Consider the following 26,703-nt stretch of genomic DNA (forward strand, 5'->3'; position numbering starts at 1 on the left):
AGGCAGGAGAGACTATGCCTCTGACTCGTCATCTGATGATTATTAAGAGACGAGCGGCTGCAAAGAGGAAGCCAAAATGGGGAAGATAAGTGTTAGGCCAGCTAGCAGGAAATATCTGGAACCGAAGTGACAACATGTCATGGTTGTGAAATGCTGCAGGAGGCAGTTTGAATTGAGAGCCTTGAGTGCACTGGCTGTTCCATCGACTACAGCCCTTTATATGACACGTGTAATAAAGTTGTCTGTCAGCAGCAGAAGTGTGTAACAGCTAAAAGAGAAAAGGGTGAATTGAAAACATTTCTCACAAACCACTTAACATTTCTGGCATGTGTACTTCATGTTTTAAAACCAGTTCTATGTGCAATAGGGTACTCCTTTTTTCTACTTGTTTCAAAGTCATTGCAGGTACTTTCGCAAGAGGTTATGTGGAAGTCCTTACAATAAGTCCCATGAATACTGATAGAATAGATCAAACAATGTTGACTATAACTGTGTTGAATAACATATCTAGTGTGCGTACTAATGCAATGATGAATTATGGCCTAGATTTCAGTAGAAACACTCCTTGAACTGGGCTGCAGACGAAGATGTACCCCAAACATTACTAAGGCCTCTTCCTCATTGAGCCAGTGCAGAGAAGCTGCAAGTGTACACTGGATTTAGAATGGTGTCAAAGCCTCAAAGGACGCCTCTGACCATAACCAACTGTCAAATAAGCAGGTTTCTACTTTCAGTTAATCTGATGTGTTAAACCATTTGCACGTATAGTACTGACAGTACACAGGCACAATTCCCTGTCACCCCCTCTTCCTGACAACTGAACATGTATGTAAGTTACACGGTTTTTGAAGAACGGAAGTCTTGAATGTTAAAAAATAATTATGCACAATGAGAGGTCATCGTCATGCTTATCAACCACGCTAATTCAGATTACTCTGAAACAAGTGCTTCAAGAGGTTCAATTGTTTGAACCACCTTTCCATGGCCTGAGAATAATTTCGCATTGAACATTTTTGATTGTGTTTTATGTTGATTTAAAGGATTTGGACACATTTGTTCAGAATGAAAGCCACTAAAAAAGAAGTGTTCCCTCAGGATTACTATTTCATGGTCCACCAGCTTTATCTCCTACTCACTCAGAGACTGTCCTGCCTGACTGGTATCTGGTTTGCTGGTATGACGCATGCCACAGTCCTGTCTGATGCTGCTCAAAAGGGAGCAGCCGCAAGTGAACTAAAAACAGATAACATTGGCCACAAACTAGAAACACACATATGCCAGTATGGGTCTCTTAGATAGTTTTATCTGTGAGCCAAAAAAAGAAACAAAAAATTGGTTGCTCAATCGCAAAGACTTTTTAAAAAAGTGATTAATTACATAATAACATTTTAAATAATTTTCTGTATGTATGCATGTTTGTATGTTTTTGTTGAATGTTGTGTTTGTATGCTGCTGAAACACTGCAATTTCCCCTTGGGGATGAATAAAGTATTTCTATCTATTCTATCTTCTATCTATCTATTATACTATACAGTTCTCTATATTGGACTTATACTGGAGTTGGTGGTGGAGAGAATGATGCTGCACAAACTTTTCAATATATTGGACAATACCACTCATCCACTACACAATGTACTGGTAAAACAAAAAAGTATTTTCAGTTGGAGGCTACGCCAACTAAGCTGTAAGAAAGACAGATACAGAAATACTTTTTTACCTACTGCAATAGCACTTTATAATGACTCCCATCTGGGCAGAGAGATAGGAATAACATTTTAAATAATTTTCTGTATGTATGCATGTTTGTATGTTTTTGTTGAATGTTGTGTTTGTATGCTGCTGAAACACTGTAATTTCCCCTTGGAGATGAATAAAGTATATCTATCTATCTATCTATCTATCTATCTATCTATATTGCTACTTGTCCCTTCTCTATACTGGCTTTCTGCTTAATGCATGTTATCAGGGCTGACTTCACGCTTTCATGAGGGTCTGATTAAAAACTGACCTGGTGACCTGCCTATCTGTGGACATTTCATGCTGATAAGAGAGACATGCATGAAATTCTCTTATGTGATAAATGACTTGGGTATACACTCTAGCCCCAGCCAGAGCCCTGTGCAGTTGACATGCATTGAATGTCCCCTTGGGAATCAATAAAGTATCTCACTTATCTATCTATGTGTGTTGGTGGGCAATCCTATGTGTCTTCATGTCTGTTTGGACAGTTTAAGAACCAAATGGAGCATGGCCTGACATGTTGCAGTTCACTTCTCAATATTTATTTGAAAATAGTGCTATGGATGTGTCAATGTGGCTGTGAGCAGAGAGCAAACAGGAAGTGAGGACAGGCACATCTGAGGTGCTGTGGCCCTGCTGTGTCACTGTTCAGATGGCTATCTACCATGTGCAATGAAGTCAGTCACACAATGTCACACCATACACACGCACGCACACACGCACACACACACACACACACACACACACACACACACACACACACACACACACACACACACACACACACACACACACACACACACACATACACACACACACACACACACACACACACACACACATACTTCTTTATGCATGTTGTGTCACATGCATACAGTAATGGTGTACCATGGCTGTAATGTCCATGAGAAAGGTGCATCTATTGTGCATGCCAAATAGCCATGTTTATCTCCACGTAGAATTCATGTCTGACTGTCAAGTTCTTTTATCTTCAAAGAACACCATCCAACTATCCATTTATCCATCCAAAACAGCAACGTCTTCATTGGTCAACTTGTCAAAGGACATGTCTCGCTTCCCTTTCACTAATACCATTATGTAACTTAGCATAAGCCTAACATTAGCTTTTCATACTCTCCTGACCAGGGATGTACTGCAGTGGAGGCTAGAATTTCAGAAATTCATACAGATTATCCACCTCTCTTATTAGAGTGTATCCACCTCTCAAAATATTTTATTTTATTCACCAATTGCAACTTTTAACATTAAAAAATAACACTGTATTATGCACATTCACAGTGGCCCTCATTTATCAACCAAGCGTATGAAACCAGCATACATCTGAGCGCAGAAATCATCTTACGACGAGGCTCATGTGTGATTCATCAAACTTTCGTATCACTCCAATTCCAGCGTAAGAACGTGTGTTGATAAATGTGGCGGCTGGAAACAAGCGTGATTTAAATATCACGCCCCTATATGCTCGTTATCTTTTACTGTCTATGGTTATAATGGACTCGCCCCTAGAATTTTACGACATGAAGGTGCATTATACGTCCGAAAGAGATCATTAGTGATCTCGAGCCACAGTGACGTTCAGCTGAACCGTGTTCATTTTGACAGCTAGAGGCTGTCATCAAGGAAGGCGGGAAACTAGAACGATTTAAGCGCAACATACTTTCTTTTCGCAGAGAGAACGCATCATACATTCATTACAAAACCATACGACACTGACATTTGCCCTTTGAAAATAATTGAAAATATATAATTCATGAAAGTTGCGTTTGCCAAAGAGAAAGCGATCATCTTCTGTGGCTATCCTCAGAAATCAAATGTGTCAAAATAATACATCACAGCAAATAGGCTGCACATGTACAGGAAAGGTGTTATGTCCGAGATAGTCCATGAATGCAACTCCTCAACTTTCTAATCCACCGCCGATTTACTCCTGCACGGTGCTATGCCGCCTGAAAACCGACCACGTTCACATTGATAAATGCCATACTTTGCGTGGAAACAAGCGTACGCCTGTTGTATGCCTGTTTTTGGTCGTATACACACGTTTCATAAATGAGGGCCACTATGTGCACTCATCAGCACTCTAGGACCATTATCACTGGTATCGTATATATACTCCACCATCATCAGACACGTTCTGAATGCCTGTATTAAAAATCCGACACCGCATGGCACAGTCCACCTCACCGAGATGACAGAATTCATAGTTACCCATGTCTGACATTTTACCACTGCATCTCCTGCTCCGGACACGTCACACGACACAGTCACTCCCAGGACCTCCACTGGCGTGAGGCTTTTATGGTTTACAGTGTCAGCTTTGGACACAAACGAAAAGCTATTTTCACCCTGTCAGTGCTCTTGCTTCCATTAGTTATTAATAGGGTGGTCCTTATCAAGTCAATCTTTTTTTTTTTTTTGGTATGCTGTATTTTCTTATATATAGGAACAATTTGAAGGGTTTAGCATGACACTTGGAGACTTCAGAAGGACCACCCTAGTCATTAGTCTGTCTGAAGTGATGGCTGTAGAGTTGGAATTTGACTCACAATGGGGAGACTGCACAGCCAGAGCAACTTAATTTGCAGTTGCTCTCAGTGAGGCCATGGTGGAACATGACTGAAGGGTGTAGCAGTCAGAAGTGACAGTTGGAGAGTTGTATCAGATGTGGCGATCGCAATCAGGATTTCCCCACGCCGAGCCGCCCCGAGCAGCACAGCACGCAGCACAGGCCTGACTGCAGCAGTAGTGGTGGGTGATGCTGAGTGATGCCTCAAGGGGAAGTTAGCTGACCAAAACCGCCAAGGGCTGTTGCCACAGAGGGGACCGTTGATCACCATCGCTGCACCCATTTGAACCAAAACAGCCTAGAGAGAAAAGAGAAGAGAGGAGCGCACATTTCAATAGGGGAAAATGGGATGGGATTTGTCAAATAGGGCCCTTAAGACATGGCATAAATTGAGGAGGGTAGTACACAGAAAAAAAAGCTATGAGCTTTGGATCACTGTGTGGTGACTTGACTGCCCCTCCCCCCCTTACGTTTGTCTTGTTGAATTGTGTCAAATCTTTTCTTTTTTTATACTTCAAGCCTTTGGCTTTTGCTGATGCATTTTGCATACTTTTGAAGAGATCACTCTGAATTTACTCTGGGGCCAGAAATCTGAAGGATTATCATGTGGTTTCTTAAGCTTCATATTTGCATAGATATGGCAAAGTCTATTTCAAATGTAGGCTAAATGTGAAAGTTGTTACTCTCATGTGATAAATGTCTCGGGTATAGACTTCCAAGCTGAACTCTGCCCTACCCTCTAGCCCCAGCCAGAGCGCTGTGCAATTGATCTCGGTGGCCGAGCGCCCACATGCCACCCACTCACACAGGCACACACACACACATATAGACTTGATGAACAGAGGACCTGGGTCAAACCAGCGTCCGCGGTTGTCTGAGCATGAGCTGAACTAAGCCGTGTGAAGACGTTCTTTGAATGAATCCAGCCAATATGTGACCGTTTCATGTATGTGTTGCATGGGTTGTGCATGGCAGCATGAATGAAGTTCATCCAATTATATCCAATTAGACTAAAGGTCATTCAATTTAATCCAATTAGACTACAGGTCTATTTGTTCGCACGTCGCTGGAGTTCTAGACCTCCACCTAGCCATTATTTCCATCGAACCGGTCACCTCGTCGGCCTTTATCCCTTACTTAGACTACAGGTCATCCAATTAAATCCAAAATTACAGAGTGCTGCTCAGACAACGACAGAAATGCCATTCATACTGTTATAAGGTTGTTATAATGTTTAACACTGAAGACATAATGTTTGTCACTGAAGAAGGGCATCTTGGCCTAAAACATCCATGGGGCAATTAAGTTTGAAAGAGTACAATTCTTTATTCATAAAGTTTATAGTGACACTCAGGAAGATTTAGCACCCTCCTGAGCTTATACTGAGTGTGTCTAGCTATAACGTGCCATGAAGCTGGTTGTTTATTGATAACAAATTATATCAACTATCCAGCAGTCATACTTTACTTGTCCCCTTTAGATTATCTACACATGCTTAGTTCATCACCAAAACTCTCTGCTGACCCTCTGCTAACATTATGGTTAAGGGGTTGGGTTTGGTGAAGGTGTTTAATCATGTACAGTACATGCAATTTTATTTTGAGAATTTTATTTTAATCTCAACAGATGTATGAAAAGTCTCCCCACCACCTCCACACACCTACAGAGGGAGGGAGCTGAACGCACAACATGACACACCACCACCAGAAGAAAAATGGTTCCCTAGCTGCAACAGTGCCTTGCAGCTTCCCCTGTAACTAACACAGGCTTTTCAACGTTTACAAAAGCAAGAGCATTTATGGGCTGCTAGATGGCCGTCAGCTGGACTGTTTAGTGGAGGAGTGAACTGCAGCAGAGTGAGTGCGCTGTGGAGGAACGGTGGAGACGAGGTTCTGAGCAACCTGGGTGGGGGTGGGTGGGGGGTGGGTAGGAGGGTTGGGGAGTCGCTGGGTGCTTGCTGGAGGGAGTCTGTCTCTGTCCTTCTGTGCCCTTATTTGGTCACCACAAAGGAAACTCTGGGGAGAGGAGAAGGGAAGAGGGAGAGAGAGAGAGATAGAGAGAGAGGAGGAGAATGGGAGAAAAGTGGGAGGAAAATGCCCGAGGAGAGTGGGTGGGGGTGGGGGTGGGGGGGGGGGTACAAGGCAGAGGCAGCTTACTGCTGGGAGACGGGATGGGTTGGACAGAGACGGGTAATGGGAGGAGAGAAGGACCGGGAAAGAGGGAGAGAGAGAGGGAGAGTGAAAAAGAGAGGGAGAGAGAGACAGGGAGGAAATGGTTTCAGAGGGGGGTGAAGGGGATGTGCCAGTATCCTGTGTCCAGACCAGTTTGACTCCAGCCTGTGTGGGTGTGTGAGTGTGTGTGTGTGTGTGTGAGAGAGAGAGAGAGAGCTGAGCTGAGCTGAGCTGAGTGAAGTGGCTGGGGCAGCAGGGAGATGGTGGTGTCAGGGCCGGACTGAAGATGACTCCTCAGCACAAGGCCAGTCCTCAGATCTCAACACAGCAGGGGGGGGAGGCCAGCACACATGAGAAGAAGGCAAGTGATAATGAATCTGTCTGTCTGTCTGTCTGTGTGTGTGCGTGTGCGTGCGTGCGTGCGTGCGTGCGTGCGTGCATGCGTGTGTGTGTGTGTGTGTGTCTGTGTGTCTGTAACTGGATGTGTGCATGCATGTGTGGCCAACTAACTTAGGTCAGCCTCAAAGGACACCAAACAGAATTATCCAAGAGAGACTATCAGAAAAGCTTAGGAAAATGAAAATGGTAAGAGCAAGGTATCGCTGAAGGGCATCTCACCATGATAAAAAACGTGAAAATGTCATACAAACAGACATCTGCAATTGGTGTTTCAAAAATGTGTTCATTCCACATGATTTAAAAGATAAATCCACAAAGTCTACCTGACATTTAGTTACAAAACAGTGGTTTTGCAACTAGTTTAGTTTACATGCTGTTATGCAACATTACAAAACATAATGTTACAAAGGCTTGACTTTTCTTTGCTACTGAGCTGAATAACATTCAATGCTACAGAACAAGTCAAGTATAGCTGTCACTTGTTCTGGGGTCAAAGCGAAGAGACAAAAAATTAGCATGGCAGGCTCAGCATGAGATCATCGAGTTGTGAAAATGAGGAGGACAGGGATAACAATGGACTGATAATTTTGTGTGGCTAGCTTAGCTGTTGATGGGAAATGAAGTGCGGAGCCCTGACCTTCATTATGTCTTTGTGGCGTTCCTGGTTAAATCTCCGGTGCTGTTCCACTGGGGTGGCCCCTGCCTGAGCTGAGCTGCTTGATTGACATTTTCTTTTTACTCGGCTGGTTTCTGTCTCTAGACACCTTGTGAGCCCCGAGCCTTAGCTGCTGGTGTCGATCCAATTTGATGTGGAGTCTGTAGTAGGGCCATGGTTCCCACTCACCAGGAGCCCATTACGGATCTGTCAATCTCCACTCCAAACAAAGCCAGTACCAAAAGCTCTCTCAAAAAAAGTCTTATGCTTTTTCAGACTCAAAACAGGAAACAGGTGGTAGGGCAGAAGTTCGGCAATGCCTGTTTCCTGGTCCAGATGGGAGGCCTTCTGCTTGTTAGCTATTGTTCCCCTGGAGGAAACAATGAGTGCCACCACACATTGTACCTGTGAATGAGAAAAGGAAATGATAATAGAATAATCCACACCAAAGTGATTTAAAATAACTTAGAGGCTATATGTAGTCATAGTTTAATAGGCTATGAAACTTAGCTTATTTAGCTATAGCTAACATGAAGGAATAAAAACACAAACAAGTGCACTACTAACTCTCTATGTTCCTGCTATGTATCTCCAGAGAGTCTTTTGGGATCTTGTTTAAACAAGAGCTCTATAAATATGTACTGTTACTTTTAGCCATGGTGTTGGTAATATGAGGTCAGACTAGTCACACATCTCATATTGGCAGATCGAGCCAGCCTGCAAGGCTAATTCAGGGCACTTGAGCTACAGCATCTCTCCAAATGTGCCTTAGCTTGAAAAACACCTCTGTCTCTGTCGTCACCCAGGACTAGAAACACATGAGAGAACGAGAGCAAATGATATATTAAAGATTGTGAGGGGAAAGAAATGGATTCAAGTGGATGGTGGGAATTGCTGGAGTAGTTGGATTGCCAATTGTGCCAGTGTAGATCTATGTTCATTTCCTTTTGCTTGGAGAAACCTTTAGGCAGGAAGTTCTGCAAAACCTCAGACTGAAACAACTGAGTTTATTTATGACTAGAAGTGTATGTTGGTTTGCTGCAGCCAAGAATATTTCAGGTGTGGGCGGTGACGTCTGAATAATGCTCTAAGTGATATATGTATTTATTCAGTATGTCTGAAGAGCTTTCATATATTTTCAACAACAAATAAGACTTGAGAAACCTGTTTGTGTTGGTCAGGAATTTATAGCAATGGGAAGATAGCCAATGTTCTTACAAGATATACACCAATAAACAAATGGCCAAGTGGTTGCCATGCTGCTGAGGCCATTCAGAATTAACATCCACACTTTGTTATTTGAATAACAATAGAAGAGATACTGAGAAATCCCAAGCACCATGGACCAGTTCCCCATACATGGATTAAGCCTAGTGCTGGACTAAAGGGAGATTTCTACTGGAGAGAGCTTTTGTCTAGGACTTTAAAAAGCCCCATCAGTCTTATTTTGCATCCTATCTCCCCTGCGAAAAATAGGCCTGGGCAAAGCTGGGGTGGACTTTGATAGTGCAAAGCTTCAACAATTTACCAGGACCCACATTATACTGTACCTCGAGCCATGCTTTCAAACAGAAATAAACCCTAGCTTCCACAGAGTATGCTTGTCACATATAAATCAATGACTATTTTGATTTCAACCGTGCACCATCCTTTGAAAATGTCAACAAAATACAGTGGTTAAAGTACACAGTATGTGGGGAGATAACTGTTTCTATTCATGTGTGATACAGAAAAAGATTCAGGCGAGGCTAATGTAAAGTGAAAATTGAAGGTCTGGTCTGTGGCATCATCTCAATGATATTTGAAGTAATGGTGCAAGCACTTGAATTAATTAATCAATTAATAAATATTGAAATAATGCACAAGAATGCAACATGATCTGTGACCTGATAGCAATCAACTAACCTCTGTTAGGGCAAGGTCTTAATTAGATATCACATTTTGTTTATGTTTCCAAAGTAATATTCATCTGAGCGTAAATTATTTTCAGATTGAATTCTGAATATATTCATAATTTATTATGATTATTATTATTAAAGGCCACTCAAACAAGGAAAGATAGCTATAGTTAATGATGAGCATACATTTGATGGATTCTGTTTGCCTGTTAGCTTTTTATCGTTCTCAAAATTGTTCTGACGTGATCTCCAATAATATCTTTCTTCATGATGTCATCGCCACAGCTCAATGGATACTTTTATGCCATTATCGTTATACTGCAGTTATCGTTCTTGGTGTGAACAGCCCCTTCAGCTCAGGTTTCTGTAAGGCAGAAGGTCTTGACTACTGGACTAAGTCTGAAATGATATATTGCAGATCCAAACAACAAAGCAACAAGCAACTCAGGTTGCTATGAACACAAAACGAGTTGGAGTCGATTCAGTAGTGTTTTGTTGACATTTTGCTCGTGGAAATTCACGCTCATTATGTAACCTAGAAGGGGTGTTGGACATTTACTTTACATAAGAACAAACAGAGGAGGATGCCGGGCACAGTGCAGCCCCAGAGGGTTGTGTTGGGTCAGAGGGGGAAGATAACAAATTCCAAAGGCCTCTAGAGAGGTGATGCCCATGTTCAGTATTTGCTAGAATAAATACGAGTAGTCAGCAAGTGCATGGAGTAGTCTTATCTGATGGCTCTCTTTAAATGAATGTGATTCATTGAGCTTTTTGTTTTTTGTTTGCAGAAGATGAAGACGATGCTTCAAAGGCGAAGGACGGCTCAGTCTGTCATAAGCAGAGCTCTCAGCAAGCCCAGGACACAAACCAGGTCATTGAGTACCATCTACAATGCCTCAGTCTCCGCACACACACACATGCACGCACACACGCACGCACACACACACACACACACACACACACACACACACACACACACACACACACACACACACACACACACACACACACACACACACACACACACACACACACACACACACACACACACACACACACACACACATGCACGTTTGATTCTGCCTGCCCCTTTTTGATTTTTTGCTTTTATGTGGCCTACTCTCATTCCCCATGATTTGCCTGGTTTAGTCCCTTTCACATGACTCCTATGAGATTCTGTTTGAAGTTACTACTCAGCTCTCACTCTGTTGTTTTGTTTTGTGTTGTGGATGATGAGTGAAAATGCCGAAACATGGCTCTGCTTCCATCATGTGACTGTTTTATCAGCTTTAAACGAACAAGAACACTTGATAATATTTCCCTCCATTTTTTTTAAAATCTCATCACATATCATGTTGGAATGACAAAAAAGCTGATAAACCTGAATGCATGTGATAGAAGGAACATGAAACCAAAGCTGAATGAGTGAGTGAGTGAATGAAGTAAAGAGATGAGAAGAGGGAAGCCTCTCCTGTATGGCAGCGCTAATCATACCCAGATATATGTAGATCCTCTGAAGAGGGCACCGTCATCATTGAGTGTGACTACCGTGATCTGACTATAGATCGTATTGATGGAAGGATCCAATCTACACTGAATTGCAACATTCATTCTGTACGCGTTTAGTGTCACAGCCATCTTCAGGTCAACTCTCTCTGCGCCCAGGTGACTGACTGGGTGCGGATGTGAGAATGGGCTTCTGCTATATCCAGTTGGAGGCTGTTATGATCGAAGGGGAGATCTATGGCTATAGAGTGACTGCATGACCCCATGCTAAAGAATCAATCATCTCTATGGTCATTGTTAGGGTTGTAAAGGCCTCCCCTCTACCCACTCATTCCAAGAAGACCATCAAATACTCAGCTTTGTCAGGGGCATTTCATATCAGTCCTTTTGTTCGGCGATATTTGAGGGAAGAAAAGATGCAATCTGGATCCCTTAACCCGTCTTCTGTCTTTCCTCCTGTTCGGTAATCTCACCTTGCCTTGCAGCCTCCCTCTAACTCATTTATGGGTGGCCTTTTACACATGCCCACACACTGTGTGTGTGTGTGTGTGTGTGTGTGTGAGTGTGTGTGTGTGTGTGTGTGTGTGTGTGTGTGTGTGTGTGTGTGTGTGTGTGTGTGTGTGTGTGTGTGTGTGTGTGTGTGTGTGTGTGTGTGTGTGTCTTCTTCTCTTCGGTGACTTCCAGACTCTCCCACAATGACCCGACAGTCTACTCCTTCATCTGTCTGCCTGGCCGTCTTCTCATTTTCTTCACACCTGGTCATGCACACATGCATGTGCATCACTTTCACAAGCATGGCCTCTCTTTTCAACAGTCTCCAAATCGTTTCGGTAAATTTAGCCTGCCTCAGCCAGTCTTTCTCCCTCTCACACACTCCCTCTCTCTATCACTCTCTCCCTCTCTTTCTCCTCCTCTCCCTCTATGCCGTAACTTGTGCAAATGACGCATGTGAAGGTTTGCTGTGTGGGGGTTTGTAAGTCGCTCGTTTCCTCGGCATTCCTGCCTTTATTTGGCGTCCGAGTGCCTCTTGTGCGCTAGCTGTGTCTAAAAGGCTAACGTAAACAGCCGAAAGAAAAACAGCAGGGTGGGTTAGGCTGTCACACCGTCCTCAAATCAACCAGCGCGAGCCTCTTCGGCGCGTCCAAACCCCATTTATCTCCCGCTGCTGAGCTGTTCTTACGCAGGAGAAATATCTCTGGTGTGAGCGGATCCAAGAGAAGCGGTCTTTTTCAGTCCCTCTGTTTGTCAAGGACAATAATGCAACCCGCTATCATGGTTCATCTGGGTTCGCACTGTCCTTCATAGCGGTGTGGCTGTCATCAACACAGGCCTTTTACTTTATGCATAGTTTGTAGCTCAGTTCTTTGCCGTTCCTGGCTGAAATGCCAGCCTCCGCACTCATCTGTAAACACACTGCTCTTGCTGCTGGGCATCTTTATATCCAAGAAAATAATAGAGCTTGAGAAAGAATAGCAAAGCCTCTTTAAGTAAATTAATGTGTTTATATTACCAATCGTTTCATATTGTGTGGGTGTTATGTTATTGCTAACTCCTTTTAAATGAAGTGAATCAGAAAAATATGATCTCAGGGGAAGCAAATTCATTCTGAGAAGAAAACATATCACAAAGAAATAAATGAAAACATGTTTAACAAAAACACACGCACAACAGTTATTGGCACCTCTGAATGTAAGTCCTTTTGTATTCAGTGCTATGCTACAGTATTCTGGACATTCCACCCTGCAAGAACTCATTACAGGGAGCTGGAAGGATTCTCGCTCGCTCGCTTGTTTGTTGTCTTTTGTTTTGCCTGCATGCCACTCACAAAAGCTTTTTGTGGAATTGCAGCTATTGCGGGAGATTATATATTATTATATAGCCTATGTAATTGCTGTTGCTGTCAGTTGCTGTTGCAATGTGTTGGAGACTCCTGGAGCATTTGGGAGACGGTGTCTGTTATTTAGACTAGGCCAAGAGAGTCTGCCCTGCCAGTCAGTGCCACACCATAGTCATCTTTTCCCATCAGAAACAATGAGGGAACTTGAAGTGGTCGGAGAAAATTGATGCTTTCCACGCTGTTGAAAATATTGATTATATAACCCCTGTTAACCTTGTGAAACTGACTCCACTTAATATGGAAAAGTTTCACCTCAATGTAGCCTAATATTACTCTCCGTAGACTGATACTAGCCTGACTCTCGCCAGACCCTTGTAGTTCCGCCATGCTCCACCAGAGGCGTTTCGTGTGAAGCTCAGCGAACTACAAGGATCTGGCGAGAGTCAGGTTAGACTGAGGCCCCGTACACACGTAGCCGGGTATCTGCTTAACCGAAGGTATTTGTCTACGTTTGGACCTGTCATCCACATGACAACGCATATAACCGAATGTTTAAAAAAACTCCGGGCAAAGTGAAGATCTGCGAATTCTCCGTGTATAAATTGTCGTGTAGCCAGAGATAACCGGAGATCTGCGGTTCGAACGTCAGAATATGCGCCAAAACCTATTAGTTTAGCTATTAGTCCAGCAGCCCAGAGCCTTTTGATCAAACAAACAGAGTACCAACGTTTGAGCACAGGGGTATCCAGGAGATGACCTCTCCTATGAAGATATGGATGTCTGCCGGAGCCTCACTGCTGCGTTTGGCCCCTGGGGGCCTCAAAGAGGGCTGAAAAAATTGTTCGATCAAACATTCAAAAGTACCATTTCAAACCAATCTCATATGAACAGGCAGGTCACACAGAGTACTGAATGGCCCCTGCCAGACAAATTATCTGCTGCGAAGGGCCCGGGCAGACACCAAAAAAAGGTCCCTCAGATATGGCTTAGATCAAACAAAGGAGGTACCACATGAAACCACCTTGAAATGAAAAAGCACATCCCACCGAACCCAAAAATCACCATGCCAGACAAATTACTTGCTGCAAAGGGCCTGCCAGACACCCCTCAAATGCAGCCCCACTATACAATATTATACAATTGACATAGATTAAATGTTGAGAGTACCACTTCAAACAATTTCTGAACCAATTGTGCACATCCACAAAGTACAACCATCAGCATGCCAGACACACTGTCTGCTGCAAAGGGCCTGCCAGACACTCCTCAAATGCGGCCCCAATATACAATATTATACAATTCACATAGATTAAATGTTGAGAGTATCAAACAGACCATATGAAACCACCTTGAAATTAAAAAGCACATCCCACTGAACCCAAAAATCACCATGCCAGACAAATGACTTGCTGCAAAGGACCTGCCAGACACCCCTCAAATGTGGCCCCAATATGCAATATTATACAATTCACATAGATGAAATGTTGAGAGAACCACTTCAAACTGTTTCTGAACCAATTGTTCACATCCACAAAGTACAACCATCAGCATGCCAGACATATTGTCTGCTGCTCAAGGTCCACCAGAGACCCTTGAAATAGTCCCCACATAGTGCTGTATTGATTCACCTTTAGTACATTGCATAATGAAAGAACATGACGCTATACCCGAACCAGACCCGAACCAGAACTGTTCTGACCAATCAAATTGTCTGTGTGGCCTGGAGGTTTAATCACTGAAACGATTATCTCTGAAAATGTGAGAAAGTACATATTTGGGGAAATTCCGGTTTCATATAGCCTACAGGTCCAATCAAAGGTTTAAGGTCACTTAGATAATTCCATTGTGGGGGTCCATTTCCAATTTCCATTTCACCCCATTATAGAATAGCTGATATCAGTTGCATTTTTTTTTATCAGGTCAACAGTTTCCAGACATTATGTGCTTATATAATTGCAAAGGGTTGGTTGATTCATGTTGGTTCCTATGGAAACTGTCATAAATGCTTAATTTTAATGGTTGCTATGTTGGTTGCTACTGTTAAAAGCAGGTGTAATCTGTGCTTCAATGCATGAATTAGAGAAACTTCATTGTACTATGTCAAAAGCATCCTTAAGTTTTATTTGCCTTTCTAATATTGTATTTTCACTTTCACAACATATACTTCCCAATCTGCTAGACTAGGTATAAGTCATGGCCCTAGTGTACGTGCAGTAAATAGTTGAAGTATTTTTTAAGTGGATTAGGAGAACTACTAGACCTACTCTGTATATCGCTGCACATTGACATCTTAGTATCATGTAGAGTATGGTCACTAAACTTTTAATCTTTTTTATGTCGCAATATTCAACTGCGCTTGTGGTTCAGCTGTGTGCACGCAATTGGAGATGGGTATGTGGTGATGAACGCCGTCTATGTCATGAAGTGACAGCTTAGTAAGGGGATGGGATAAATGCAGAGCCCAAGTTCATTGTATGCACAAGTATATGGTTTTAGAAGCTTGATTTACTGATTTTTGAAAAATATGTATTTCACCCATATATTTCGATGTATTTCAAAACATATGTTGCCATATATTTAGAGAAACCTATTTAAAAATGTATTATAGCTATATATTAACAATAACTCTTCAAAATATATGTCCAATATAGTTCCTTTGTGTATGGGCTATCAGAAAGGTTGCAGCCACTGTTGGCACGGACACTTGTAGGGCTCTCATTGGCACGTCTACACAGGATGTACAGTAACACGAAGTGCTTTGTCTGGCATGGTGATTTTTTAGTTCAGTGGGATGTGCTTTTTCATTTCAAGGTGGTTTCATGTGGTACCTCCTTTGTTTGATCTAAGCCATATCTGAGGGACCTTTTTTTGGTGTCTGCCGGGCCCTTCGCAGCAGATAATTTGTCTGGCAGGGGCCATTCAGTACTCTGTGTGACCTGCCTGTTCATATGAGATTGGTTTGAAATGGTACTTTTGAATGTTTGATCGAACAATTTTTTCAGCCCTCTTTGAGGCCCCCAGGGGCCAAACGCAGCAGTGAGGCTCCGGCAGACATCCATATCTTCATAGGAGAGGTCATCTCCTGGATACCCCTGTGCTCAAACGTTGGTACTCTGTTTGTTTGATCAAAAGGCTCTGGGCTGCTGGACTAATAGCTAAACTAATAGGTTTTGGCGCATATTCTGACGTTCGAACCGCAGATCTCCGGTTATCTCTGGCTACACGACAATTTATAGGGCTCTCATTGGCACGTCTACACAGGATGTACAGTAACACGAAGTGCTTTGTCTGGCATGGTGATTTTTTAGTTCAGTGGGATGTGCTTTTTCATTTCAAGGTGGTTTCATGTGGTCTGTTTGAAGTGATACTCTCAACATTTAATCTATGTCAATTGTATAACATTGTATATTGGGGCCGCATTTGAGGAGTGTCTGGCAGGCCCTTTGCAGCAGACAGTGTGTCTGGCATGCTGATGGTTGTACTTTGTGGATGTGCACAATTGGATCAGAAATTGTTTGAAGTGGTACTCTCAACATTTAATCTATGTCAATTGTATAATATTGTATAGTGGGGCCGCATTTGAGGGGTGTCTGGCAGGCCCTTTGCAGCAAGTAATTTGTCTGGCATGGTGATTTTTGGATTCGGTGGGATGTGCTTTTTCATTTCAAGGTGGTTTCATGTGGTACCTCCTTCGTTTGATCTAAGCCATATCTGAGGGGCCCTTTTTTGGTGTCTGCCGGGCCCTTCGCAGCATATCATTTGTCTGGCAGGGGCCATTCAGTACTCTGTGTGACCTACCTGTTCATATGAGATTGGTTTGAAATGGTACTTTTGAATGTTTGATCAAACACATTTTTTCAGCCCTCTTTGAGGCCCCCAGGGGCCAAACGCAGCAGTGGGGCTCCGGCAGACATTCATATCTTCATAGGAGAGGTCATCTCCTGGATGCCCCTGTGCTCAAACGTTGGTACTCTTTTTGTTTGATCAAAAGGCTCTGAGCTGCCGGACTCTATGCTCATCTGAAAAATTAAACAACTTACCAAAGCTACAGAGGGTTCAGGATAAAGGTTTTAGCTGTCTAATTCAGAATACTATTGAAATCAGTTGTCATCACAATACAATAGGGTGTGAAAGTTCTGGCTATAAAATGGGTCCTAGAACATTGAACTTCCTTAATAAATAGCCTAGGCTACCCAGTTTGTGATTGGTTACATTGATATTGATCACATGGTGAGTTGTTGATGTGACTGAGACCATGTTGTAGTTAGACCTTCAGAGTGAATCAATCAAGACATTACAATGTATACGTTTGATTACATTTCCTGGTCAAAGTTAACTTTTCCTGTGGACATGTGGCAAGTAGGCCCACAATAGGCCTTTCACTTCCATGAAGCAGAGTAGCTGATGAAAAGTCCACATAGTGATCGAAAGGATTATCATCAGCCTGGGATCCACTTCACTCCTCTGTATTGCACACTTCTGTCTTCCGTGGCCTTGATTTCGCCTTCTCTGTCTCGCACAGGGCTGGCATCTCCGTGGAGCGCTGCCCTTGGCATGTGAATCAGCCAGACGTGGCCGTCACCCAGGGCTCTTTCTTCGTCATGGAGGACCATGTTTACCTCACCAACGGGCTGCAAACTCAGGAGAGGCACCTCTTCCTTTTCACGGACGTCCTCATCATTGCCAAGTCCAAGTGAGGAAAACAACCTTTCAGTCTCATTGAAGTAAACTCAATGTTGTCAATATAATTTCTTCGGGGTTGTAATTTTCTCTTTTCATCTCTACAGCTAAGCACTGGTTGTCCTCCCAATTTAAAATCTAAGGAGTTATTTCCAAAGTTAAGATCATAATATGATCTGACATCATGATAATCTTATATTAGTCTCAATCATAATAGAATAATCCTTTCTTTTTTCTGCATTAATAGGATAAATATACAAAATAAATATACAAATCAACAAATATACGCTGGCACAATTTGCAAATTATATCAGAGCCTTGAAGGCTCTTCCCTCACCAGGAAAGAGCTTTTGCTATATCATAGCTAAACACTCAATTTCCTCTTTACAAATATGGATATCTGGAAGGATATGGAAGAATCGTCTTTTGGGCATGTGACTTTGCATCGTCTTGCCATTTCTAGGGTTGTGCTTTTGATATCAAATCAGCATTCACAAGGTGCCATCGCCCAGACCCCTACACAGTAAAATGATTGGAGGAATACTTGAAAGAGATGTTGCTTTGAACTGTAACAAGGCTGAGGCTCTATCAAGGTCTCTAGTCTGGTCATTATTAATGTAAACCCTCATACCCCCCCCCCCCCTCCCCACCCACCCACCCCCCCCCCCCCCCACACACACACACACACACAACATTATTGAAGCAGTCTTCATAGAGATCTATATTATTACAGTTTTACAGTTTTACTTGGAACATGCAGGGTATTTGTGCATTTCCAATAGAGTAACTTAATGTACTATACATTCAACCTTTTGACCTTTTTTGGAACAAGAGGTTGTTGCCTGCAGATCAATGCCTCTTCACCTCAAGGCCAGGGGTCAAGGCCTATAGGGCCATACCACCATTTGAAAGTGCATCAATTGACCCTACTGAAAATGCAATAGGTTGACAAGTTATTCAGAGCATAACCGCAGTGAAGTCCCCGATGCGCACTGGAGATGAATTGCCTCCGGGCGAGTCCATTTACGCCATAAAGTAGGACACTTCGAAGGCCGTTACCCTGCTTATCACCCAGCTGCCAACTGCCACTATATGCAATAGCCATAGCAATAGCCTTTATAGCACACAAAGGAAATAAGCGGCTCCGTTTAAAAAGAAGTCGACTAGTTCAGTTTGTTGCACAACTTTCTTTGGCCCTAAAAGCGATAACATGGAACAGTTAGCTTGATTACAGAATACAGATGATTCCATTATTGCGAAGCCTGCTTCCAGGCTCAACCGTCGTCCTACTATGGTTGTTATAGTAACCATTCACATGGAATTGTGGAATTATGGAGTTGTGATTAGAACCTAGAACCTAAACCTTTTGTTCCAGATCTACTTCATAGGTGCTCCGAATGAATAGCCACCCCACCAGCCATTCAGAAAAGAGTATTTCCTCTTTCCGGGTGATAATTGTGCAGCATGTTCATGGTCCATTCTTTCACTAATGGGCTTCTTTTCATATAGAGTGGCCACGTGCACAGGAGTGCGTGTGAGATGAGAGTCTAAGTGTGAGTACTGCTGTGTGTCCCCTGCTGTGTGTCCCCTGTGGTCCCCCAGGTCCTCGGCCAGTCTTAAGGTGAAGGCGCAGGTGAGGCTTAGCGAGATGTGGCTGGCCTCCTGCGTGGAGCAGGTGACCGAGCGCAAGCTCAGCTCCAAGAACTCCTTTGTTATCGGCTGGCCCACGACCAATTACGTCGTCACCCTCAGGTATGCCTGAGTGTGTTCGTTTTTTTCTTTCCTATATTCGTTGGTTGCACCACTTAGACTTTTGTGACGTTCCACTTCTCACAATCTGAAAATCTGTCTCTGAATCATATAGCTTTCTGTCATCATCTGTGTCAATCATGTGACCTTTCTGTCACCATGGTTACTAGCTCTCTAACTGTGTCCAATCATCTATACTGTAATGCATTCCAGACCGGACCAGAATCATAATAATTGCCTTCAGTTGCAGGTAACCAGTTTAACGTTCAATGTTATTTCTGAATAGTTCCACAGAAACTAAGGAGAAATGGCTGTCAACTCTGAAATGGTAAGTTAAATTAAAGGTTGCTAACGCATCTAACGTGACACTCACGCTTTCAGCATCAATCTCACGCTCTTATGCACAGGCAAGAATAGCCTTACCAAATCCATTCCTCAATGCACAAACCCTATAACTTCACAACATCTCATTCCAGCCAAACACCAGATTTGACAACTATGATAGTCACAGCCACATACATATTGATCATACACCATCAAAATAATTCAACAATTAAAATTCCTGTTAACACTAATAAATACAGTTCCTTTATTTTGTTTTGTAACAGTCAATCATTCTAATTGCTCAATATGTTTTCACAATTTCAGGTACATCGTTAAATCCAAGCAAGATGAACTCCCGTCTAAAATTGCCATGGGACTCCTAGTGCTGCTGGATGATCGGGTCTTTGTAAGAGAGCATGGACTGTTCATTATTCATAAGATACATAACAATAACACCCCATAACAAAAGGCTCCAAACCTTAAGCCTACCTTACACTAACAGACGTTGACAAGATTTGGGAAAGATTATTGAAAGATTGTACTTTACTCAAAAGACTACAATCTTTCCCAAATCTTGTCAAAGTCTGTCAGTGTGAGATTCAGAACATCTTCTTCTCTGTTGTTTCAGACTGCTGCACTTCAACTGAACAGCAGTGCCACGGCTGATGAGATCATCCAGACAGTCGTGCTTCAATGTGCATTAAGAGTAAGTGGATAGTGTGTGTTCCAGGCAGGAGCATCAAGGGGGTTGATGTCTCATTCCTGGCATGGGGTGCACAGGGGAGAGCTTAGTACACAGCCCAGTGGCGCACATGTTTTAACAGTCACGTTGGGTTGGTATGTATAGATTAAGATTAAACCAGATGTAGTTGCTTAAAAAAGTGTCAAATTGTGGCATAGTCTTTGCTATATAGCATTTAGTATGCTCAAATGGGAACAAGCTCATACAAGGTTGATTATTGCATTGGTGGGCCACCAACCCACACACACACACACACACACACACACACACACACACACACTCACACACACACTCAAGGGGCCACTGACATGACAAAGTCATGAGTAATTAACCTTAGATTAATTTGTTCATGATGATCATGCTTAAAAATTCATAGATCATAATGATGTACCCACCGTACCTAATACTTTATGTTGTTCATACATGAAGTCATGAATGCATGCCAAAACCTGATGATTCATACAATATAAATGAATGAAGTAATGCATGAATAATAAATTAATTCATGCATGAATTCATGATAAATCATGTAGTGTTACCAACCTTCTAAAGGGTGGCCTTTGTGTTGAATGGAATCTTTGAATTGTACAATTTGAATGTCCTTGTTGAACTCATACATGTTGTTGAGTTTATTCAGCTTGAGTTTTATATGTGATAGCATGCATAAAATGAGATACACTAGAGAAAATGTAGTGTCTCCTTTAGTCCTTTTCAATGCAGAGCTGAAGTGTGCATGTTTTGAGTGAAGGAATCGATTTGTCATCGTTGGGTGATGATTGATTTGTGCTTTTTGCTGGAGAGGAGTTACTTTATTTAGTCCATTTGCTATCTTCATTGCCTCCTGCAGAGTAGCCAGTAGAGTCAGTATTTCAATAGTGTGGAAAGAGCAAAAAATAGATTAGCTAGAAATGCTGGGACTAATTATGTTATTGCTGAGATGAAACTGAACTGAAACTGAAAAGTTGCTTTGATTGATTGTTTCTCACGTGTGAAAACTAGCACATTTATGTACACATATGAGTACAGTATTGCCTTTATTCAGATAGGACATAGTAGGGTGGCAGGAAGCGAGTGGGAGAGAGAAAGGGTTGGATTGGGAAAGGATCTCAGGTCAGCAGGGGCGATTTAAGGTCTACCAGTATGTAGAACTATTACACAGTGTTTCACTCCATTTTGAGGCAGAAGAGTATTATTGTAATTTATGTATGGAGCACAACTCATATGGGCTGGCATCTCTTCATAGTGGAAATAATGAGTTGGTCATTGAACCAAAGACACCCATGGTTTGGCTAATACATTTCTATTTTGTCTTCAAACATATATGCAGGGACATGTACGGACTAAACACACTCCATTACCACCTCCCGACCACCTCCCGACCACCTTCCGATTGATTGGGAGAATATCAAACCTGTTTGAAATCCTGGTCGCTCCTCTTGAGTCTATCGCACTGTTGAAGCAGTGTTACGAGCCGATTTACCTCAACCTGTCACACTACACATAACATGCGCAAACACAGATACGGACGACACAGGGCCGCATGGCAGCACAGCTGATAAAGTTCCAGATAGATCGAGTCCGACAAGTTGGATATGGGCGCACAGTGTGAGCAGTCAGATCCCTTCCGAACATCGGATCGTGTAGTGTGAGAACAGGAATCGTGAGCTGCCCCTGCGAATTCACTCGTACAGTATGAGCAGCAGCTGACTGCCGCGATTGAAAAAATCGCACAGTGTATATGCCCTGCTTAAGTTGGATGAGTTCCCACCACACCAACGGATCTTCTAACATCAGGGGCTTTCACACTGGACTAATTTGCCCGTTTTTCTCGCTGCTTGGTCTGGGGTTTCACAGCCTACTGGGTGCGGGATATTGGGGGTCGATTTCACCCCACAAATATCCCCACACTTATATCCCCAAATATCCCCACACTTATTGACGTCTCCGTTGCAGTGTAAATCCTCCAAGCGGTCAATGTGTCGGCTCTCGTGTGAGATGGGCGGAGATGTTGATGACACTACAATATGTCCAACCCACCACGTGAGATTTAAAATCTGTCTGATCAAAAGCAACAATAACAAAGACAGCACATTATGACAATCTGGCAGCCTTTCGTTTTTGAGCCCCGCTCTCATACTTTCTTTCCGGCAATTTTCTCACTGAACTGCAACATGAATGACATATTTTGACCTTATGAACTTCACCATATTTACCCAATCAGTGGCTTACTATTACTTATTATATTTATTTTGGACCAATGAAGTTCAATGTTCATTCTCTTATGTAAATGTTATGGCCAATGGGGGCCCCCGGGCTGCAGCCATATCTAGCCTATGCGTTGATCCGCACCTACAGGTCAGATTCTAACCTGGGTCCCCAAAGAAATGTGTTTCATGAAATGGCTCTGATATGTCATGAAATGGCTCTGATGTCACACATTAAGAAATCATGTTCATTACTCAAATACTTGTATCACTGACAACAGTTGTCCGGCCAGGATATTGTCGTTTTAAAAAGTGAAGCCGCAGCCCCCAACTGATGTTAATGTTTACACGTTGTGTTTTAGCCTGATGCGCCACCCTTCACCTATCTACACTAATAAGTCAGTCGTTTTTCGGCATCCGGGTTGCCAGCTGCTCTGCTCTAGTTAGTATACACCGCTCTACGCCATTTTGAAAGTGATTGCAGTACCAGTTTTGGCGAAAGTCCTACATACGGTTCCTTTAAAGGTCTACCCTTTCACCCAACCCCTGCTCCCTCGCTCTCTATTGCTCTGTGTCTTGCTCTCGGTTATCTCACCATGCCACACTGTCCCAGAGACTGACTTTTATTGACAGGCTTGTTGTTCTTCATGTTTTCTGAAGGCATTTCCTGACCTGTTTTTTTTCTGCTCAGGCGCTTCCTGCTGTGGCCGATATACGAGGCCATTTCCTGTCCCCGTCTCCTAACTAGCCTTGCCCGTTTCCCTCCCCCGCAGGGACCACCGGCGGAGTATCAGCTCTGGGTGGAGTCGGCGGCGGAGGAGGCTCCGTGTGTCCTCATCGGTACGCGACACGGAACACACACACACACACACACACACGCACACACACACACACACACACACACACACACACACACACACACACACACACACACACACACACACACACACACACACATAAACATATGGCCACTTGAAGATATCTGTCGGAAGTCCCCAATCTTTGGAACGCTCTCTCATCAGAGATCCCCAATGCTCCTTCTCTGGGCATCTCTCAGAACCGTTACTGCTCACTGAAACCTTCAATAACAGCTGTCCACTTTGTGCATCCTTGGGTACGATGAAAGATGCTTTTTTAAATCATTTGTGTATTCAAGGCTGCAAGTGAACAATGTGCTGCCCGGTTACATGTCGGCAGTCCGACATCCTGCCAGTCCGACATCCCTTTCGTCCGACATGCCGCTATTCAGACATGGTGTTATTCCGACATGCTGCCAATCCGACACATTTTAGTACCCCCATTCCGACAGTTTACAAATCCTATTTTTTCCACGTCAATTTAACGGACCCTATGAGCCCGACGGACGCAAAGTGCGTCAAAAAACACACCCATTCTTCTCTGTTAGCCTACATTGCTCCGCGATTATTAGTCACAGCAAGACGAGACCTATATTGCATGAAAGAGCTCAGAACCGGGGCTTTCCAACGAGACTAGACCCGTGTCTGTACGATCAAGTATGCAAATAAAAAATAAAATCATTTAAATGAAAGTATCATATTTACAGTCTATTGCTCTGCGTTCACCCATGCAGCCACTGCTCTCGCTTGAATTACTCCGGGACCAGGCATTGCACAGACATAACACGCATATCAAATGAAAGAGGAGAAACAGAGCTTTCCATTGATACCAAACACATCGATCCTTTTGTGTTATAGAAACAGACGAAGTGACAAACAAATAAGAATCATATAGATTCGGCTACCGCTATTTCGTTTGATTTACTCGTGAAACCGTGGTTAAAAAGATACAGCTTGCATGTCAGATAAAAGAGAAGAGCTAGAGCTATCACCAAATACAACCTTCTAGGCCATAAAACAGACGAAGTGACAGCAAAATAATAACTTACAGTAATTTAGCTCCACTTAGTCCGGGAATAATGAGACAGAGAAGAAAACTTGCCATGTCTAGAACTTCTTCGAGTCGTGCACGCAACAGACACATCAAGAAGTCTTCACAATGACATTTTAAATGTGAATCTTTATTATTTTACACAATTGGATATAGTTATGACATTATAGCCTATTAATGACCTCATGTCGGAATGGCACGTTGTTTGAAAAAATAGTTCAATACCGCCACTGCGACCATGAAAAAAAAAAATGTCGGAGTGGTGGGACTTTCTCCCATAAAGAGACAGGTGAACCTGATTTCTTCAAGTAGCCGTTGTTCCAGGGACAACTGCCTAAAGTTGTTCCAGGTCCAACAACTCTGTTAACCAATCGCTGCTATGTGATGTCATCAATGTGCGACTTCACCCCCTGTTCAAAATTTCCCTCCCGAAATCAACATCTTTCCAGCTCTGTGTAGGTAAGTCATTGCACTGTTTCTTCTCAACAATTTCCCATGTAAAATAAGTGACTCAATGTGCATTTTCAAAATTATTTATTGTAAGAATGTTGTTTTGGTGCCAGTTTAGTAAGGAGTTTTCGAGTTCAATTCACCTTTTTGTTATAGCCCATATCTAAAGATATCCGTTAGCTGCTAATGGTAAGCATAGTGTTCAGTCAAATTCAGGCAATATTGTAATGACATGTATGTTTACTCCTCAATAGCTGTTAGAAATTTTAGCATGAGCTTGTTAATAGCAATTTGTAAACTACCACAAGCTTTTATTTTAACCTTTCAATATGTTTGAATTCGTAATGTCATGTAGATTTAGTCAGTTAGGCTACTTGGCTAGAAGCACAGATTTTGGACTACTATTCTCCGATTAGTCTCTTATTAGTGGGCTAAAATCTTTATTTAGTGTACATTAAGAGTTGATACTTATTTTGATCTGCGGAGGGTGCTATTGAGGCAATGTTAGTACAGGTTCATCATTGATCAACCCGGACCAACATTGATCCTGGGCCGTCATTACCATGTTGACCCAGGAGCAACATTTTCTCATTGACCCTGAGCTAACGTTACCATGTTGACCCAGGAGCAACATTTTCTTGTTGAGCCTTGGCTAACGTTACCATGTTGACCCAGGAGCAATATTTTCTTGTTGAGCCTGGGCTAACGTTACCATGTTGACCCAGGAGCAACATTTTCTTGTTGAGCCTGGGCTAATGTTACCATGTTGACCCAGGAGCAACATTTTCCTAACATTGCACAATTACTGTTCTTTTCAGGGACGCAAAAAAAGAGTGTGCCTGCTATCGTAAAAGCTTTACCCAAAAAGAAAAAAAACAAGGACAACAATATTCAGCGCCCTGTCAGAGCAGGAAGCAAAGGAGCTGGCCAATGGTTTTGCCACTAGACTGGCATTGGATGTTACTGCTGACAGACACAGTCTGTGACGGAGTGGATGCTGCATGTGCTGATGTACTGTAACTAAGTGTTCTTCCATCCTAGACTAACACTACACTTTCCATTTTCCAGTTACACTGACCCACACTACTGTTTTATACTTATGCCTTATTCTTTATTGCATGAAAATGCAATGCACTGTTCTTTGAAGTCTTCCTGTTAGATTTCATGAAAACTACTGTTACTGTCTAGTGTTATCCAAAGTTGTCTTTTGTAATGAGACAAAATGCACTCTTGTTCTTCAAAGTCTTATTTTTCATATTCTTACGTAACATTTGCGTATCCTCATTACAGGAAGACACTTCAGAAATTACAAATCAACCTGAAAGCAGCCTTGACGGAATCATCAATTTGGATCTCCAGCTTTGGATGCTACTATGTCTTTTCTTATTGACAAGCTGGACAGGGTTGGCAAATGAAAGGCACTAGTTGTCCTTTTAGTTGTGTTTTTTGTTGTAAAGCCACATTGTTTTTTGTCTTAAAACCCCCAGTTGTGTTTGTCTAATTAAATGTCATATAATTAGATGTAATTGGGCTTTTTGTCTTTGTTCATACAGGACATCTGAATCAATGAAAGACAATTTTTCAAGAATATTTTCATAACATTTGGGGTATTTCATTTGACTTTGTGACACCTATGGTCTTCTGTTAAAAAACAACTTAAACATACGTAACTAAATTTGATTCCAGGCACATATAGTTTTACCTACAGATCAGCTGATCAGATGTGCAGTATAATAAGTGCACTTACACAGACATAAAAACACATCCCACTTTCTCTCTTTGCTTCCTGTGGCAAACTTCAAATAGGCTTGGTTCAGTGAGGCCTGTATAGGCCAAAATCACTACACTACAAC

General features: G+C 42.6%; 1 protein-coding gene and 1 long non-coding RNA gene across 3 annotated transcripts in view; both read left to right on the plus strand.

Annotated features, from left to right (window-relative positions):
- The first annotated feature begins 6,673 nt into the window (after nucleotides 1–6,673).
- Nucleotides 6,674–26,703, plus strand: part of arhgap20b (Rho GTPase activating protein 20b) — a 33,265-nt gene continuing 13,235 nt past the window's right edge. For both annotated transcript variants that reach the window (XM_062537063.1, XM_062537064.1), the window contains exons 1-8: nucleotides 6,674–6,859; nucleotides 10,239–10,321; nucleotides 17,316–17,486; nucleotides 19,076–19,225; nucleotides 19,509–19,550; nucleotides 19,871–19,952; nucleotides 20,175–20,252; nucleotides 23,266–23,332. In XM_062537063.1, the coding sequence (XP_062393047.1) occupies nucleotides 6,785–6,859; nucleotides 10,239–10,321; nucleotides 17,316–17,486; nucleotides 19,076–19,225; nucleotides 19,509–19,550; nucleotides 19,871–19,952; nucleotides 20,175–20,252; nucleotides 23,266–23,332 (748 nt within the window). In that variant the 5' untranslated portion in view covers nucleotides 6,674–6,784. The remainder of the gene's footprint in view (nucleotides 6,860–10,238; nucleotides 10,322–17,315; nucleotides 17,487–19,075; nucleotides 19,226–19,508; nucleotides 19,551–19,870; nucleotides 19,953–20,174; nucleotides 20,253–23,265; nucleotides 23,333–26,703) is intronic.
- On the plus strand, nucleotides 24,715–26,337 carry LOC134080594 (uncharacterized). The gene is made up of 3 exons (XR_009939233.1): nucleotides 24,715–24,859; nucleotides 25,669–25,861; nucleotides 26,141–26,337. It is a non-coding gene; the product is annotated as an uncharacterized LOC134080594 (long non-coding RNA).

The sequence above is a fragment of the Sardina pilchardus genome, chromosome 5 (assembly GCF_963854185.1).
Source record: "Sardina pilchardus chromosome 5, fSarPil1.1, whole genome shotgun sequence".
NCBI lineage: Eukaryota > Metazoa > Chordata > Actinopteri > Clupeiformes > Clupeidae > Sardina > Sardina pilchardus.